The sequence below is a fragment of the Vanellus vanellus genome, assembly GCF_965231255.1.
Source record: "Vanellus vanellus genome assembly, chromosome: 5".
Taxonomy (NCBI): Eukaryota; Metazoa; Chordata; class Aves; order Charadriiformes; family Charadriidae; genus Vanellus; species Vanellus vanellus.
In genome coordinates, this window is record NC_138910.1 from 33,413,874 (window position 1) to 33,429,210 (window position 15,337).

The 15,337-nt window shown below is 38.3% G+C and overlaps 1 protein-coding gene across 1 annotated transcript in view; it reads left to right on the forward strand.

The window, feature by feature from the left end:
- Positions 1-629: 629 nt before the first annotated feature.
- Positions 630-15,337, forward strand: part of DNAH7 (dynein axonemal heavy chain 7) — a gene marked incomplete at its 5' end in the record, with an annotated part of 117,347 nt that continues 102,639 nt past the window's right edge. The window contains 9 exons of the mRNA XM_082483985.1: positions 630-899; positions 5,680-5,745; positions 6,209-6,317; positions 6,430-6,583; positions 6,939-7,032; positions 8,272-8,452; positions 9,586-9,661; positions 12,253-12,378; positions 13,886-14,005. Of these exons, the coding sequence (XP_082340111.1) occupies positions 630-899; positions 5,680-5,745; positions 6,209-6,317; positions 6,430-6,583; positions 6,939-7,032; positions 8,272-8,452; positions 9,586-9,661; positions 12,253-12,378; positions 13,886-14,005 (1,196 nt within the window). The remainder of the gene's footprint in view (positions 900-5,679; positions 5,746-6,208; positions 6,318-6,429; positions 6,584-6,938; positions 7,033-8,271; positions 8,453-9,585; positions 9,662-12,252; positions 12,379-13,885; positions 14,006-15,337) is intronic.

Here is a 15,337-nt window from a genome sequence, read left to right on the forward strand (position 1 = left end):
ATCCTTATTTCCCTGAAATTGGCAGGCCTCAGAAGTGTATCAAGCATTTTCTATGGGAAGATGGGGAGGTAACAGCAAAGCTGAAGTTCAGCTTGCTGTAGCTGCAAATGCATTGCAATAGCTTAAAAACAACATTGCCAGGTGTAACCCATTCCCTGTTATCAGCTAGTAACTGCGTGTCTTCAATCGGCAGCACCTGAGCCGGCAGCCCTGCTGAAACTCCACCACGGGCCGCCGCGGCTTCGGAGTTAACGATGGCGGAAAGCAACCTCTCACTCGGCTTCACGTCCCGGAGGTTTCTCTCCTCTGTTCTCTCCCCCTGCAGCAGGTTCTGGGTTAGGCTCCCGTAAGAGCTCGAGCTTTCCGCTGTTGACACGCGTTAACGAGTTGGAAAACTAACGAGTCGGCTGTAATTAGCTACGCTGGGTTTCGCCCTCGAAGGCCGGCAGCGACGGTTGGGCGCGGCGGGTTCTGCCCGCTCTGTCCCCTGGGCCCCGCCGCTCGCGCCTGGCCGTTGGGCTGCGCGGGGCGCGCGGCCGGGGCGGTGGGCGGCGGCCAGCGGACGCGCTCGGCGCTGCTAGGTAACGGCGGCGTCCCAACACGGCAGCGCGGCCTGGCCCGGGCGGGCAATGGCCACCGAGCAGGTACCGGGGACTGAGGGGGCACAGCGGACAGTGAGCGGCCCCGGGGCCGAGCTCTCCCCGGCCGCTCCGCTTCCTTCCGCCCAGTGCCGAGAGCGTCTGCCCCGGCTCAGGCAGGCGGGGGCGGGAGGTCGCGTCGCGGCCCCCGGCGTGGCGGGGGCTGTGGGGCAGGACTGGGTGCCGGGGCCCAGCGGGCCGGCTGAGGAGGAGCGCCGGGGCAGCGCTCGCTGTTCACGGGGCAGAGAGCAGAACGCTCGGGTGCACCTGGCTAACGGAGGGGCACTTGTTCTCATCTGAAAAGCGTTGGTTTTCTTTGAAAATAAGAGCTTCAGCACACTGTCCCATGAGTCGCGGGCTGGTTGTGACTGATACCCTCCAGAAAAGTTAAACCGTGGTGTCTGTGGTATGAACTCCTTAAACGAGATTTTTAGAAGCAACATAGTCTTTCTTGCAGCTGCCCGGATTTCCTTTAATTACTTTAGCAGTGTAAATTTAAACAGATGGTTTTGGTTGGACTGCTGTTCCTGCAGTGCTTTCAGAGAGAGTAGCTCTCTCCAAAAGGTATCCCATTATAAACCACAGAAATGAATTTCAGTCTTTAGCTTGGTACAAAAGGTTATGTCATAAGCCCTTTCCCTGTTGTGTTGGGTTTTTTTGTTTTGTTTTGTTTGTCTGGATTGGTGTTTTTGTTTGTTTTTTTAAACATGAAGACATTCTAATTAGTTCAGTTTGTTTCCAGAATTGAAGGAAGCTTAAATACTGAAACCAGGACACAAATGCCATTAGAAACTTTTAGCTATGAATGTGGTCTTAAATCACTGGGCATTAACTGATACTAATTTGTATTATTTCTTTAGCAGCCTGATTGGGTTGTAGTTGGTAAATGTAATTATAAGGAAGACAGCTCTCTTAAATTGTGTTGTTCTCCTGTAAGTAAGAATTCTGTTCTTTAGTCTTTTTTGGTGCTGATGTCCTCATTCAGATTTGTTTTCCTCTAATTAAATGTGTGGGATATTTTAAGTGAAATCATTCAGTAACTTCTTTCAGTGACTTAAATTTTTCACTGCGTGTTTTTTCTTGAGGCGCGTGTTCAAGCGAGTTGGCTGCTCATAACTACCTGAGATAGTCCTCATTGTCCAGGACTCTTTTTAGTACATCTTATTGCCAGCAGTAAGTTTGCAGAATAATATTTTAAAATATTGGCACCATCTTCAGTGGAACTAATTTCAACACTGATGTTATCAGTACTAGCAGCTCAGAGGCATAAGTTGTGGTGCTAAATTCTACTTTTTCTAACAAAAGAAAATCTAAACAAAACTGTTAATGTATATGAAGACAAGATATAGTCTTAGTAATTTTTGTAGACCTATTATTTGTAAAATACCCAGGTTTCTGTTATTTGTTCCTAACCAGGAATCCAATAATTAAGACTGTGGACCTTGTCACTGAGAGAAATAGATAATACTCTTCCAGGAATTCAAAATCATTTTCTCCTGTACAAAAGATATTTTTTTCCCCATCCATTCCCTTCAGCGGGTATTAGATAGCATTCACCATCTGTTTTAGAATCTGGACTAGAGAAACAACAAGCTTTATATTTCAGTCTCATTATGCAAGACACGGAGAAAAAAGAACATGTCCTTACTCAAGGTTCAGAACCACCTAAGGTGACTTTGCCTGAGCCAGCCCCAGTCCAGCAGCTATAAAGTTGTTGACAAACCAGAGTCCATCATATCACCACTGAGATGGTTAGGGGGCTGGAGCACTTGGTGTATGAGGAGGGTCTGAGGGAACTGTGTTCGTTCAGCTTGGAGAAGAGAACGTGGCTGAAGAATGTAGTTACTGGCTTCCAACGCCTGAACTAGAGAGAAAATGGTGCCAGATTCCTCTTGGTGCTGTGCAGCAGGAGGAGTAGAGGCAATGCTCTCAAGTTGCAGGGAGGGAAATTCTGACTAGGTGTAAGTATGACATTCTTCACAGTGAGATGATTAAGCAAGGGAGAAGGTTGCCCAGAGAGGCAGTGGCCTTCAGATCTCAACTGGACAATGCTCTGTGGAATCTGACCTAACTTTTTGTAGTTAGCACTGCTTTGAGAAGGAGAGTGGATCATCAGAGGCTATTTTCAGCCTTTTTTTTTTTTTTTTTTAATATGACTCTATCAAAGACAAACCAGTCCAAACTCTGTCTAAAGGAGACTGCGGCCATTAGGCTTATTGGCTTGGTGATCAGTAGTTTTATGATGCAGAGTGGAAACACTATTAGGAGATGTATTCACACTAGTATTACTGAAGGCGGGTAGCTGTTATGCAGTCTGTTATAAAAATCTTTTTACAGTTGAACATGCTAGACTACAGAGAAATACATGGCTTCGTATTTTCCCGGTAGAGTTACAACTGCTTCAATTACCAGGCAAAAAGCAGGCTTGTCATGTAATTCTTTTTGTATTGGTTATAATACTGCTTTTCCCTCATTTATGCTGAAATAAGTTCATCATCTGTGTTGCTGCAGACTATGAGACTGGTATAGGCTTTAGAATTTTGAGGTGTGAAAAATCTTGCACGTGGACCATGCCTAACCGGAAGATAAGCTGGCAAAAGCATTAAATCACAGAATGGTCAGGGTTGGAAGGGACCTTCGTAGATCATCTAGTCCAACCCGCCTGCCAAAGCAGGTTCACCCAGAGCAGGATGCACAGGAACGCATGTGGGTGGGTTTTGAATATCTCTAGAGAAGGAGACTCCACAGCCTCTCTGGGCAGCCTGTTCCAGTGCTCTGCCACCCTCAAAGTAAATAAGTTTTTTCCTCATGTTGAGACGGAATTTCCTGTGTTCAGTTTGTGCCTGTTGCCTCTTATCCTGTTACTGGGCACCACTGAAGAGAGTCTTGCCCCATCCTCTTGACACCCACCCTTTAGATATTTGTAAGCATTGATTAGATCCCCTCTCAGTCTTCTCCAGGCTAAACAGACCCAGGTCTCTCAGCCTTTCCTCATGAGAGATGCTCTAGCCCCCTGATCATCTTCATAGCCCTCTGCTGGACTCTGCAGCAGTTCCTTGTCTTCCTTGGTTAGGGGAGCCCAGAAGTGGACACAGTACTCCAGATGTGGCCTCACCAGAGCAGAGTAGAGGGGAAGGATGACCTCCCTCGACCTGCTGGCCACATTCTTTTTATTGCACCCCAGGATAACATTGGCCTTCTTGGCTACCAGGGCATACTGCTGTCTCATGGTCAACTTCTTGTCCACCAGGACTCCCAGGTCCTTCACTGCAGAGCTGCTTTCCAGCAGGTCAATCCCTAACCTGTACTGGTGCACGGGGTTATTCCTCCCCAGGTGCAGGACCCTACGCTTGCCCTTGTTGAACTTCATTAGGTTCTTCTCCTGCCAACTCCCAGCCTATCCAGGTTTCGCTGAGTGGCAGCACAGCCTTCTGGTGTGTCAGTCATTCCTCCCAGTTTTGTGTCATCAGCAAACCTGCTGCAGGTACATACAGTCAGTCCCCTTATCCAGGTCATTGATGTATATGTTGAATAAGACTGGACCCAGTACTGACCTCTGGGGAACAGGCCTCCAACTGGACTCTGTGCTGCTGATCACAACCCTCTGAGCTCTGCCATTCAGCCAGCTCTCAATCCACCTCACTGTCCACTCATCTGACCTACACTTCCTAAGCTTACCTATGAGGATGTTATGGGAGACTGATAAATAATAAATAAATGAGAGACTGAAAGAGATATGTGGTTATTGTTGCAAAGTCTTCAGTCACCTTTTCTGTGACTGCCAAAAAACTAGATTAAAAATATCAAAATTGGCCTGCTTGGTGTTTAGAGTACTTTAATTCACCAGGTATTTTGATCTCTGTTCAAAGGGAAGCCAGATGTGTTTAATCTCATTTGGGGAGAGAAAGGGGGAGGATGGATCTTTTGTTCAGTAAAAGAGTAATGCTGTTGATTTTGAAACAAGATAATTAAAACATTTTGTTGTATGAGTCCCTCTTGCAGCTAGTTGTAGTCAAGGAGTTTCTCCCCATCACGTTCAGGGGAGAGGTCCCTAGAGCTGGAACAAGTTTGCTACCCTTTCACAAACTGGACCACAGATTAGTTTATGAAGAGATTGCTAAGAGCTGGTAATGCATGTCCTATATGTATTTTATCATTGTCAGATTCCTGTATTTTGAAGGAGGTTTTCCTTGGAGCCTGATATTTTACTTTTTTTTTGGCTCTCCTGAGAATTGCTGGAGTTTATCCTTGACTGCAAAATTCATGTAAATAGTTAAGTGCCCAAAACTTGTGTGAGTTCTACACCACAGGAACTGTATTGCAAATGATAGCCAACCCAACTTGTTTAAGGGCAGCTCGGGTATGGCTCTGCAGGCATTCTGTGCTTTATATCTTTCCTGCATTACAGCCTTCGCATAAGGTACAAAGCGGAAAGAGGATGGCTGTAGCACAGACACGCAGTATTACTGCAAGTAATAATGCAATTGTCTTGTTTGTTTACAGGAAGGTGCTGTACCTTGCTAAAACGTGCTAGCCAGAGTCCTGGGCATGGTCAGAGGGTGCTTTTGGACAGACAGCTTTGATGTCTGATGCTGAGGGATGAGCATTGTAGAAAAGCAGAAAATACTGGGGCCTCTTAAATGAAAGTTTATGGGTTAGATAAAAGGACCATTTTGTGTTTTTAGAAAATGTTGACTGAAGAATGGGAATAAAAGAATTAATTGTTTATTTGTGTTATTTCATGATATCTCATACCGCTTTAATGTACATCTTGGCAAAAAGGTACCATAAATGCTTCCCAGCCTAAAATTAATTTTTCAGAGCTGTGATTTTTCAAAGGCATTTAAGAAAGTTGAATTCTACATGAATTCTACTATAGGAAGAAAAGGGAAAGTGGTATGAAATTGTATGTGTAAAAATTATTATATAAGAGATAAAAACGGAATTATAGCTAGATTACAAATTTAAGTATTCCTGGGAGTGTAACATTAGTAGTAATTTAAATGTCTAATTATGATTTTACTTTTTTTTTTTTTCAAAGCCCAGTCCAGGTGGCAAAGGGAAATTGGCAAAGAGAAGAGTGAACTTACTACCACAGTTGTCTCAGGTAGTTTTGTTGGCTTTTTTTGTAAGCTTTCATTTTCAAATATGTGTCACAGCATGGTTATTTAAAGACCATGGTTCTCATTCAAATATATACTGAGGTCTCTATCCTCTCTATCTGCACTATGTATGTATATTATATATGTATGTGTAGCATTGTTTATATTTTGCCATTTGGAAAACATTGGAGGTGGAGTAATTGAACAAGTTTGAAAATATTTAAATAAGGTATAAAACTAGAGAGTTTACAAATATTTACATATAAGTTTAACATGCTTATCTCTAACAGTCTGGATATATAGAATTTGAGGGTAACGTCTTAGTAGTAGTTTATTGTCTGATTTTTATGCTTCCTTATTCCAGCTGTAGGCTAGTTTCTTTGATTTACTATATTTAAGAAGTCTTGAAGTGTGTGTTAGTAGCACCTACAACAAGTGTTAAACTGAAATATAAAATACTTATTCCAGGCAAGGTCTAAACCACTATGGCAGCAGACTTGTCCTTCATTTCATCTGAGCAAAGAAGAGAAAGATGATGAGTCAGATGAGTTTACTGTAAAAAATGAGTATTCACCTGGTAAGGTTAACATTTTTAGTACTACTAAAGAAAACCTCTCAGAAACATAAACATATGTGCAATACATTTGAACTTTTTTTTAAACTCAATTTCAAAATATATTTTCTGCAAGGAGAATATTTGAAGATGAGATGCAAGAGACACAAGATACAGGGTTCTAGAGATAATGAAGCAGGTGCTGGATCATCAACTTCTACGTTGCAGAGCAGCAGTCATCTGAAAAAAAAAGATGAAAGTTTCAGAAGTGCTCTTGTTAACATTATATTGTGAGTTTCCTTATCTTTGAATAACGTGTTTTTCCTTTTTGATAGATGAACCAAATTTTTAAATGAAATTATTTTAAAATTTTGATGATTTCAAATTGAAAGTATGTAGATGAGCATGAACTGTATTACCAATTATAAAAGCTGAACCTTGGCAGGTAAAATACAAACTTGGTCACATGTGTCAGTGTTCTTTTTGAATCAGAATGTCTTGTTCTCATTGTAGAGTTTTGGCAGTTACCTTTTTGTTTTGTTTTGTTTGTTCACAACTAACATGTAGGATGTCTATTATTAATTACGCCAGTAAAATGTATCTGAAGAAAGTGACCCATACTCTCTGTGTTTTTTTTTGTCTCAGACAGCAGGATCTTCCTGAAGAACAGCTTCCATCCCTTGATGGAACCCAGCCTCCAAGAGCAGTTCCTTCTACTCCAATAGAGAAAGATATTTTGGTAGCTAAAGACTGTTTCTAGAGTGGTAAATGAAATACAGTGCCAGTCATTTATTGTAAATATTGACAAGATGATTGACACAATGAGAGATGACTGATAGTGACATATTCTTCCACTATTAGTTTCACACAAAATATTATTTATAGCATTACTGTTGAGAATGGAGCATTAGGCATGTATGGATGATTCAAAGAATTGCAGAATGGAATAGTAACTGGAAGATAACCAATGTCAGGAAGTAATAAATAAATATTTTCTACACTTATTGAAGGTGAGAATAACTTGCAAGGGAGGATGCACAGCTTTATTTGAGCAGATAGAATCCATAAGGCAATTCTCTTTGGATTATCCTCCTCTAAAGGATAGGATGTTCTTCATCCTCATTCTGGTTTAAGATACCTTGTGTGATGCAATTTTGTATACACAATTTTGTGATTCATGTATATTTAAAATAGATTCATAAAAAGCTCATTTGGGGATAAATTGATTGAAATAGATTCATGTGTTACTTCCTGATGTTGGTAATCTTCCAGGTGATATTCCATTCTGCATTTCTTTGAATTTTGGCTGATTTGTTTCTTCATCTATGTTTCCTTTAACGCTCTGAGGTTTTGTTAATCAGATTTCACATGCCTCTTTAAATGCTGGCATACAAGCAGATGTACTTATTTGTGGTTATATATTCATATTATCTACATTGCATATCCACACAAAATTCTGCAGAATGCATGGCTTTATTTTTGAATACATGATCCAGCCTCAGAGCTAATGGATAATAATGGCAGCACTGGATTGATGAGTTAGATGAATATATATTTAAAATTTGTTTAAGGAAAAGATTGGTACTGGGACACCACAAAGGAGAACTCTCCAGTGTTGTAGAATTGTAAAAGCAAAAACAAAAACTAAAGTACGATTGCTATAAGTTATGTCCATTCTTCAATGAAATTTTTGTTATTTAGCTCTTCTCAGAGAAATGGAACGAGGCTTATGCCACTATACCCTGTTTTTCTATCTCAATGGCTTTTTATCGTTATTCTACCAGCTAGTGTTTGGCAGGCTGATGAAGGTATTTATGTTAGATTTAGTGATGTATATGTAATTTACAACATAAATCAGTACTTGCTACTAATTGCATTTTTTTTTATTAAATGAGCCCATACCTCTAGCTAAACATGTAGCAGCAATGTCTTTCTAGTGCTGGATTTAACTGATACATCTTATTCTTTTATCCTGCAGAAATACTACTATTACATTTGCCATGGAATTGATACAGCAAATGTGGCCCCAATGGATGAATCATGGCTAGACCACATCTTAGCTTTAATTCCACAACATCTGAAAGTATTTCATGAAAGTATACATTCACTGACTGATGAAATGAAAGAAGACTATCTTCTGAGTGTAAAAAAAGCTATAGGTAGATTTCTAGTTTACTTGCATTTTCTCCTAAGTTGCTAATATTCACAATCATTTATTGTTGAGGGTTGTTCACTGCTGAGAGCTACAATCATGGAAGAGTTATATAAAATTGCTCTCCTGGATGTTGGAGGCACATTTTAATAAAAAGAATACTCAGGTTTTCTTATCCTAGTAATGATCAAAGCTAATATTATTCAGTATTTTTGATCATTCAACACTTTTTAAAAAGAATTATTTTAGAAAGCCCTAGTTAATAGTATAGCTTTCTGCTAAATACCTTTTCATGTACATCTAGATAAAACTGTTCATCTCAATGAGTTGTGCATTTGAACATTTTGGTTGACATTGAAGTACTGGAGCATGTCCAAAGAGCAATGAAGCTGGTGAAGGGTCTAGAGAACAAGTCTTATGAGAAGCAACTGAGGGAACTAGGGTTGTTTAGCCTGGAGAAAAGGAGGCTGAGGGCATACCTTATCACCCTCTACAACGATCTGAAAGGAGGTTGTAGCAAGGTGGGTGTTGGTCTTTTCTCCCAAGTAAGAAGTGATAGGCCAAGAGGAAATAGCCTCAAATTGCCTCAGGGGTAGTTTAGATTGGCTATTAGGAAAAAAATATTCACGAAAGGGTTGTCAAGCATTGGAACAGGCTGCCCAGGGAAGTGGTTGAATCACCATCCCTGGAGGTATTTAAAGGACTTAGGACGAGAGGAAATGGGTTCAAGTTATGTCAGATGAGGTTTAGATTGCGTATTAGGAAAATTTTTTTCACTGAAGGGGTTATTAAATATTGGAATAGGCTGCCCCAGGAGGTGGTGGATTCTCCATCCCTGAAGGTGTTTAAAAAAAGGGTAGATGTGGTACTTGAGGACATGGTTTAGAAGTGGTTTTGTCAGGGTAGGTTAATGGATGGACTTGATGATCTTAAAGGTCACTTCCAACCTCAGCAATTCTATGATTCTGTGACTTGTAGACGTGGTGCTTAGGGACATGGTTTAGTGGTGGACTTGCTTGTCATTGTTACGTTAACGGTTGGACTCAATAATCTTAAGGGTCTTTTGCAACCTAAATGATTCTATGATCCTTTGCTAAGCTTATTTTGGCTTTTCTTTTCTTTTTTTTATAATTTTTTCAGTTGACTTTGTTTTAAGAGACAGCAGGGAAAAAGATGAGGACAACAAGAAAGATTTTCTTCTACCTCATCGTGCAGAGTAAGAAAATACATTTATTCAAAAACACTGACTAGAAAAGAGTCAGGTCGAATAGCATGTATAAGGAGGAGTCTTAATAGTAGTAGTCAGTGATAACTGTAAATAAGACTTAGTTATTAGTTATGTAAATTCAAGTAATGATTATACAGCATCCTTGGTAAAACCCTGGAAAATATGTGTCTACCTTGAAAGTTTGTTTGGAATTAGTTGTTTAGCAATGCTTAACTGGTAAGAAGTCTCACAATTAATCTCACAGCATCTGAAAATGCTTATGTATAAACTGCATTGTAATCAATGGAAAAATGTCATGTTCTGCACAGATTTCACTGAAGCTCTGTCTTATTTATGGATTGTGACAGCTTGGCTTAATACAGACAGGTTTAAGAATGTAATAAAAACAGGCTGTTTTGTTCCTCAGAACAATTCACCAATATGTAGTATAAACAACGGTAGATGCCTAGCTTTTCTGGCTGGGTTTTTCAGTATGTAGCATCCTCTGTACTGGAGTGGATAGATGTGGCCTTTATTTAGAGTAGTGGACTATCTCCATTCAATTCACACTTGTTTTAAAAAGTCTGCCGTCTGCTGAAAGCGAGTATGGTGCTACTTGAAGGATCGTACATCTGTCCAGTGTGGATCAGCCAACTTAGTATCAACTTTCCTAGAACATACTCTAATTCTTCCTAAGATATGAAAGTGAAGAGCTACCTCTTTTATAGTTATAGCCAAAGCCTGGTAAAATAAATTTACCTTGTAGAGGAATGACGACTCACAAATACTGCAGAAACTGAACATTTCCACTGATATCAACCAGTTTTGGGGGAAGCATTACTGACTAATTTTAAAAACAGAAAAGGTTTTGTTACAAATAATTTCTGGCCTGTGGTTTGAGATAGATACTTTTAAATATCAAATGGTAGGCATTAGAATATAATAGAAGGGGCGACTTCACAGATGTTTCTTAAGCAATTTGCATCTTAAAAAGAGAAGTAATATGTAATGAATTTATTGTTGTAGTTGTGTCTCCTGGGTAAGAGGCCATGCTACATCTAATTCTTCTTAGATCTTCCATATCTCCTAGGAACTGTGTAGGACATAACAGTAGTTTATATATAAGCTTATGTCACATGCTTACACGCAAATCCAAAAGTAGAAAATTCTCCTAGTAGAATAATCATTGCTAAAGCAGTTTTATTCCATTAACAGTATTTGAAATATGAAACATTTTTCTAAAGAAATACATAAGATAGATGTGGAAAAAATGTGGAATACAGATTCACTGAGAAATGGATAAAAGTTTTATTTTAAATCAAAATTATTTTTTTTATAGGAGTTCATTGTGAAAATGGGAACAAAAGTATTACAAATATATGACAAATTTTTGCTTTTCCCATGTGTTGTGGCTTAATCCCAGCCAGCAACTCGGACCACGCAGCCACTCACTCCCCCCAATTTGGATGGGGAAGAGAATTGGAAGAGTAAAACTGAGAAAACTTGTACATTGAGATAAAGACAGTTTAATAGGTAAAGCAAAAGCTGCACACACAAGCAAAGCAAAACAAGAAATTCATTCACTGCTTCCCATCGGCAGGCAGGTGTTCGGCCATCTCCAGGAAAGCAGGGCTCCATCACATGTAATGGTTACTTCGGAAGACAAATGGCATAACTCCAAACATCCCCCCTTTCCTTCTTCCCCCAGCTTTATATACTAAGCATGATGTCACGTGGTATGGAATAGTCCTTTGGTCAGTTGGAGTCAGATGTCCTGGCTGTATCCCTTTCCAACTTCTTGTACCCTCCCAGCCTACTCATGGCAGGGGGATATGAGGAGCAAAGAAGTCCTTGATTGCTTAGCAATCAAAAGCACCAGTGTGCTATCAACATTGTTTCTCATCCCAAATCCAAAGCATAGCACTGTACCAGCTGCTAGCAAGAAAGTTGACTCCATCCCAGCTGAAACCATGACACCTTGCAATGTAAAGGTTGCAGTGTATGGTTCTTAAGTTGCAATGCTTAATATTGTAATAGTGAAATCGGACTGCCTGTAGAAAATGACAATTTTTAAAACAAAAAGTATATAGGAGTATATGAGTATATAAAACCCCCCACCAAAACCGCTTAATGTTTTTAAAAACTTGAAATCAGACCTACTGAGTTTATGAAAAGTCTCTAAACTTGTGAATTATTATAGATTTGATATGATGAGGATAAACAGAGATATTACATGTTGTAGACATACGCATATTAATTGATTAAATACGTTATATATGTATAATGATTTTATTACATGCATATAATATAAAGGACCATGAATAGGTTTCAGATCTCTTAGGATTTCAGCAATATCTCTCTTATATTATTTCTTTTTTTTTATACAGTGGTCAATATTTGAAGATTTTTTTGATACCAGAATAATGAAAGCTAGATTTATCACCTGAATTCTGTGCTTTCTGGGATGCAACAATTATCTTAAAATAAATGTATAAACATTTTGTTTCTTGGCAAAGCTATGTTCGTCCTACTGTATCTTGTTGATTTTGTGGTTTGCTGTGGTTTTTTTTTGTTTACTTCGTTTTTGTTTTTGTTTTTAGAATAGAAGTAGTGCCAAAACCTTGGAACAAGTCTTTTCTGTCAGCATGCAGTTATCTGAAAGAAAATTTGCATGCAATAAATCCTTCAATGCTTGCTGTTCTGAAGTTATGGGAGACCTCATTTAAGTAAGTGTTTTCTGTCTCTCTTAGGTCAGCTGCTTGATGATTTCAGAATCTATCTAGGGAAATAATGGGCGGTGACATCTTAAGATTTCTAAGTTGCCCCATTGAATATGGGGCTGCTACAGTATATACATCTGAACACTGATCATGGATATGATGGATTTGTTCAAAGCCGTTATCCCAAATATATTTGTCTGTTTTCCCTCTAACTTTATGCTTTGAAGAGTTTCTGCCAGCTTTTTCTCTATAAAGGTCAAGGTTTCTTATCCGTACTTCCCAGAAATCCCATGGAACGCTTTGCCATCTCCATTTCCTTTGGTATCTAGGTAGTTTTAAGCAAGAAGCTACACATGCAAGTTGAATAGTTTAGCTGTTTTGTACTTGATTTTCTTTAGAGCTTGGGTGAAATGCCATCTGGACCTGGCAATTTGTAATTTTCTTTTTTGGTTTGTTCTTTTCTACAGCCTGTTCCACTGACACTTGAATTTGAGACACCATGTTCCTTGTATAGAAAGGCTCCAGAATGGAGCTGCTAGGATCCTGTCTTCTTCTCTAAGGCCTTTTTTTTTTTTTTTTTAATTTTCTTTTTATTATCTTATAGACTCTGGCAAGCTTCTTGCTTCTGACGTGTTTCAAAAATAATTTAATTTTGGATATGAGTTCCATTTTTTTAAATAGTCTTTCTTGCTTTTAGTGTAGTCCCCTAATCTCTATGTAAATTTGACACCTTTTTTTTTTTTTTTTTTTGGTCTTTCAAAATAGTATGTCTCCCCAGAAGAGAAAGGTTGCTGTCTTGCCTAGCAGGGAACTTGTGGTTTTTCCTCTTATCTGATTAGTATGGGAAAAAGGCATTAGATGAGCTATTTTCTGCTTCCCAGAGTAGACCAAACTGCTTACTTATTTCTTGACTGGTGATACAAAAGACAATGAACTGACCTGTCCAGGTCAGGTGCTGTAAGAAGTTGCAGAGAGAGATGGTTTTTTTTTGCTTTTCAGTTTTTGTTGTATCTGCAAAGTAGGAGACAAAATTCAGACAAAGTCTTTAAAAATATAAAAACTGAAAATTATTTTGAAGCTAGATTTCGTTGTTTATTTATTTCTATATTATTTTATAATATTTGCAAAAATCCATCCAGTCCTAGAAAGGAATGCTATTTAACACATTTAGAATTTTTAATGTTTGATCCTCTATCTAATGTAACATATGTAACATATATGTAACATATACACAAACTCTGATTCTGCAAATAGTTATTAATATGCTCAAATGTAGTAATTACTATTTCAATTTGAGACCATGTATACAGACAGTACTGCAGTGTATATATTTGGTTGTTCTGGAACAACAGAAGCTAATTTCTGAAAATAACATTATTTCAAAGTGTTTAAAATATGTTAAAAACCTGTTTATGTTTGAAATGTGAAATATGAAAAAAGTTTTATGGAAACGAATAAAAAACAAGATACAGTGAATATGCTCGTAAAATATTCATGTTATATTCTGTTTCAGAAATTTACGCCTTCTTGATACAGAAATATTTCACAATAAAGAAGAAGCTGAGGAACTTTCATTTTTCCAGAATAAAGCCATAAAAGAAATTGGAAAATCCAAAGTGATTTTATCTAAGAAGTATGAACCAGTGTATCCATATTTTTTAAGTTACAGGGAAATCTTTAACTTTTTCTTCAGCTGTTTTTGAAACTCTGAAGTTTCTGGAGAGAGAAGGAACTACTCATTTCAATAATACATACTAAAGAAAGAGATGCAGTGTTGTGAAATGCTTTGAGGCCTATGAACGAAAACTGCTGTGTAAATATTGAGCATGGTATCATGATTTGTGCAGTTTTCTTATTCTGCATTTTGTTGTGACATATTTTGCTCACTTCTTAGAGGGACATTAACAATATATGTATTTTGGTCTATTATGACAAAAGCTTTTATTTTGTGGTGTCATTTGTGCTGGATAAATGAGAAAACACAATGTTGCTACTGTCAATTTATGACATTTTAGAATATAAACTGTGATATAAATTTTATTATATAATAAGACTTGCCTCACCCCTACTTCACACACTGTGTCTCAGTTATAGGAATATTACTATAGTATTGCCTCAGTAACAGTATCTCTGTAGAACATCTGTTGATGATTTTGGAATTTCAGTTTGTATATTCTCTGTTTTGAAACTGTTTCTGAGAGCAGAGTTATGTGAAAAATGTTGTATTAATGAGATCCGTTGACTTTAGAGATTATGATCAAGATTTTCAACAGTAAAATATTTAGATATCATAATGTTTGTATATTCAGTCTGAGATATTTTAAAAGAAGAAAGGCAGTTTTCTTGGCAGTGCACTCAGTATGCTGCAGTTAAGTTTTCAAATAAAGCATCAAAATTGCTAGGTCTTTTTTAGGTGTTTGCGGCCAAACTGAATTGTTTGTATGCATCTGGTCTGTCTTTAACCAATAATGCTTGATTCCTGCAGTTATGTGTTACTGCTTTTTTATTAGTTCAGGTTTTAATTGAATAGTCTCAAATACTTGTTTTTTCATTCTGTTAACCTTGAAGGTTTTATTTCTGTACTTGTGTATGATTCTATTATGTATTACCTTTACCATTTTTGGATATATTTCTTCCTGATGCTGAGGATACCTTTCTGCTGCACATTTCTGTGCTTTCTGTCTTCCTATTTCCCAGCAATGCCAGAGCTAATTTCAATTTGGTTAAGGGCAACTGGGCAGAATTCCCGTTGGATTGCTTTCGTGTCTTAACATCTACTGAGGTTACAAGGATGCATAACAAACTGTACAACCTCTGGGACTTAAGTGTTCTGCCTGTGAAGCCTTTCTGGCCTGAGAAATAGGAGACCAGAGCAAGATAGCATATCTGTTTATCATAATATCTTATATTTTAAGCATGCTTCCATAATAATAGATAACATTTTCAGAGTCAAGATTCCTTAGAA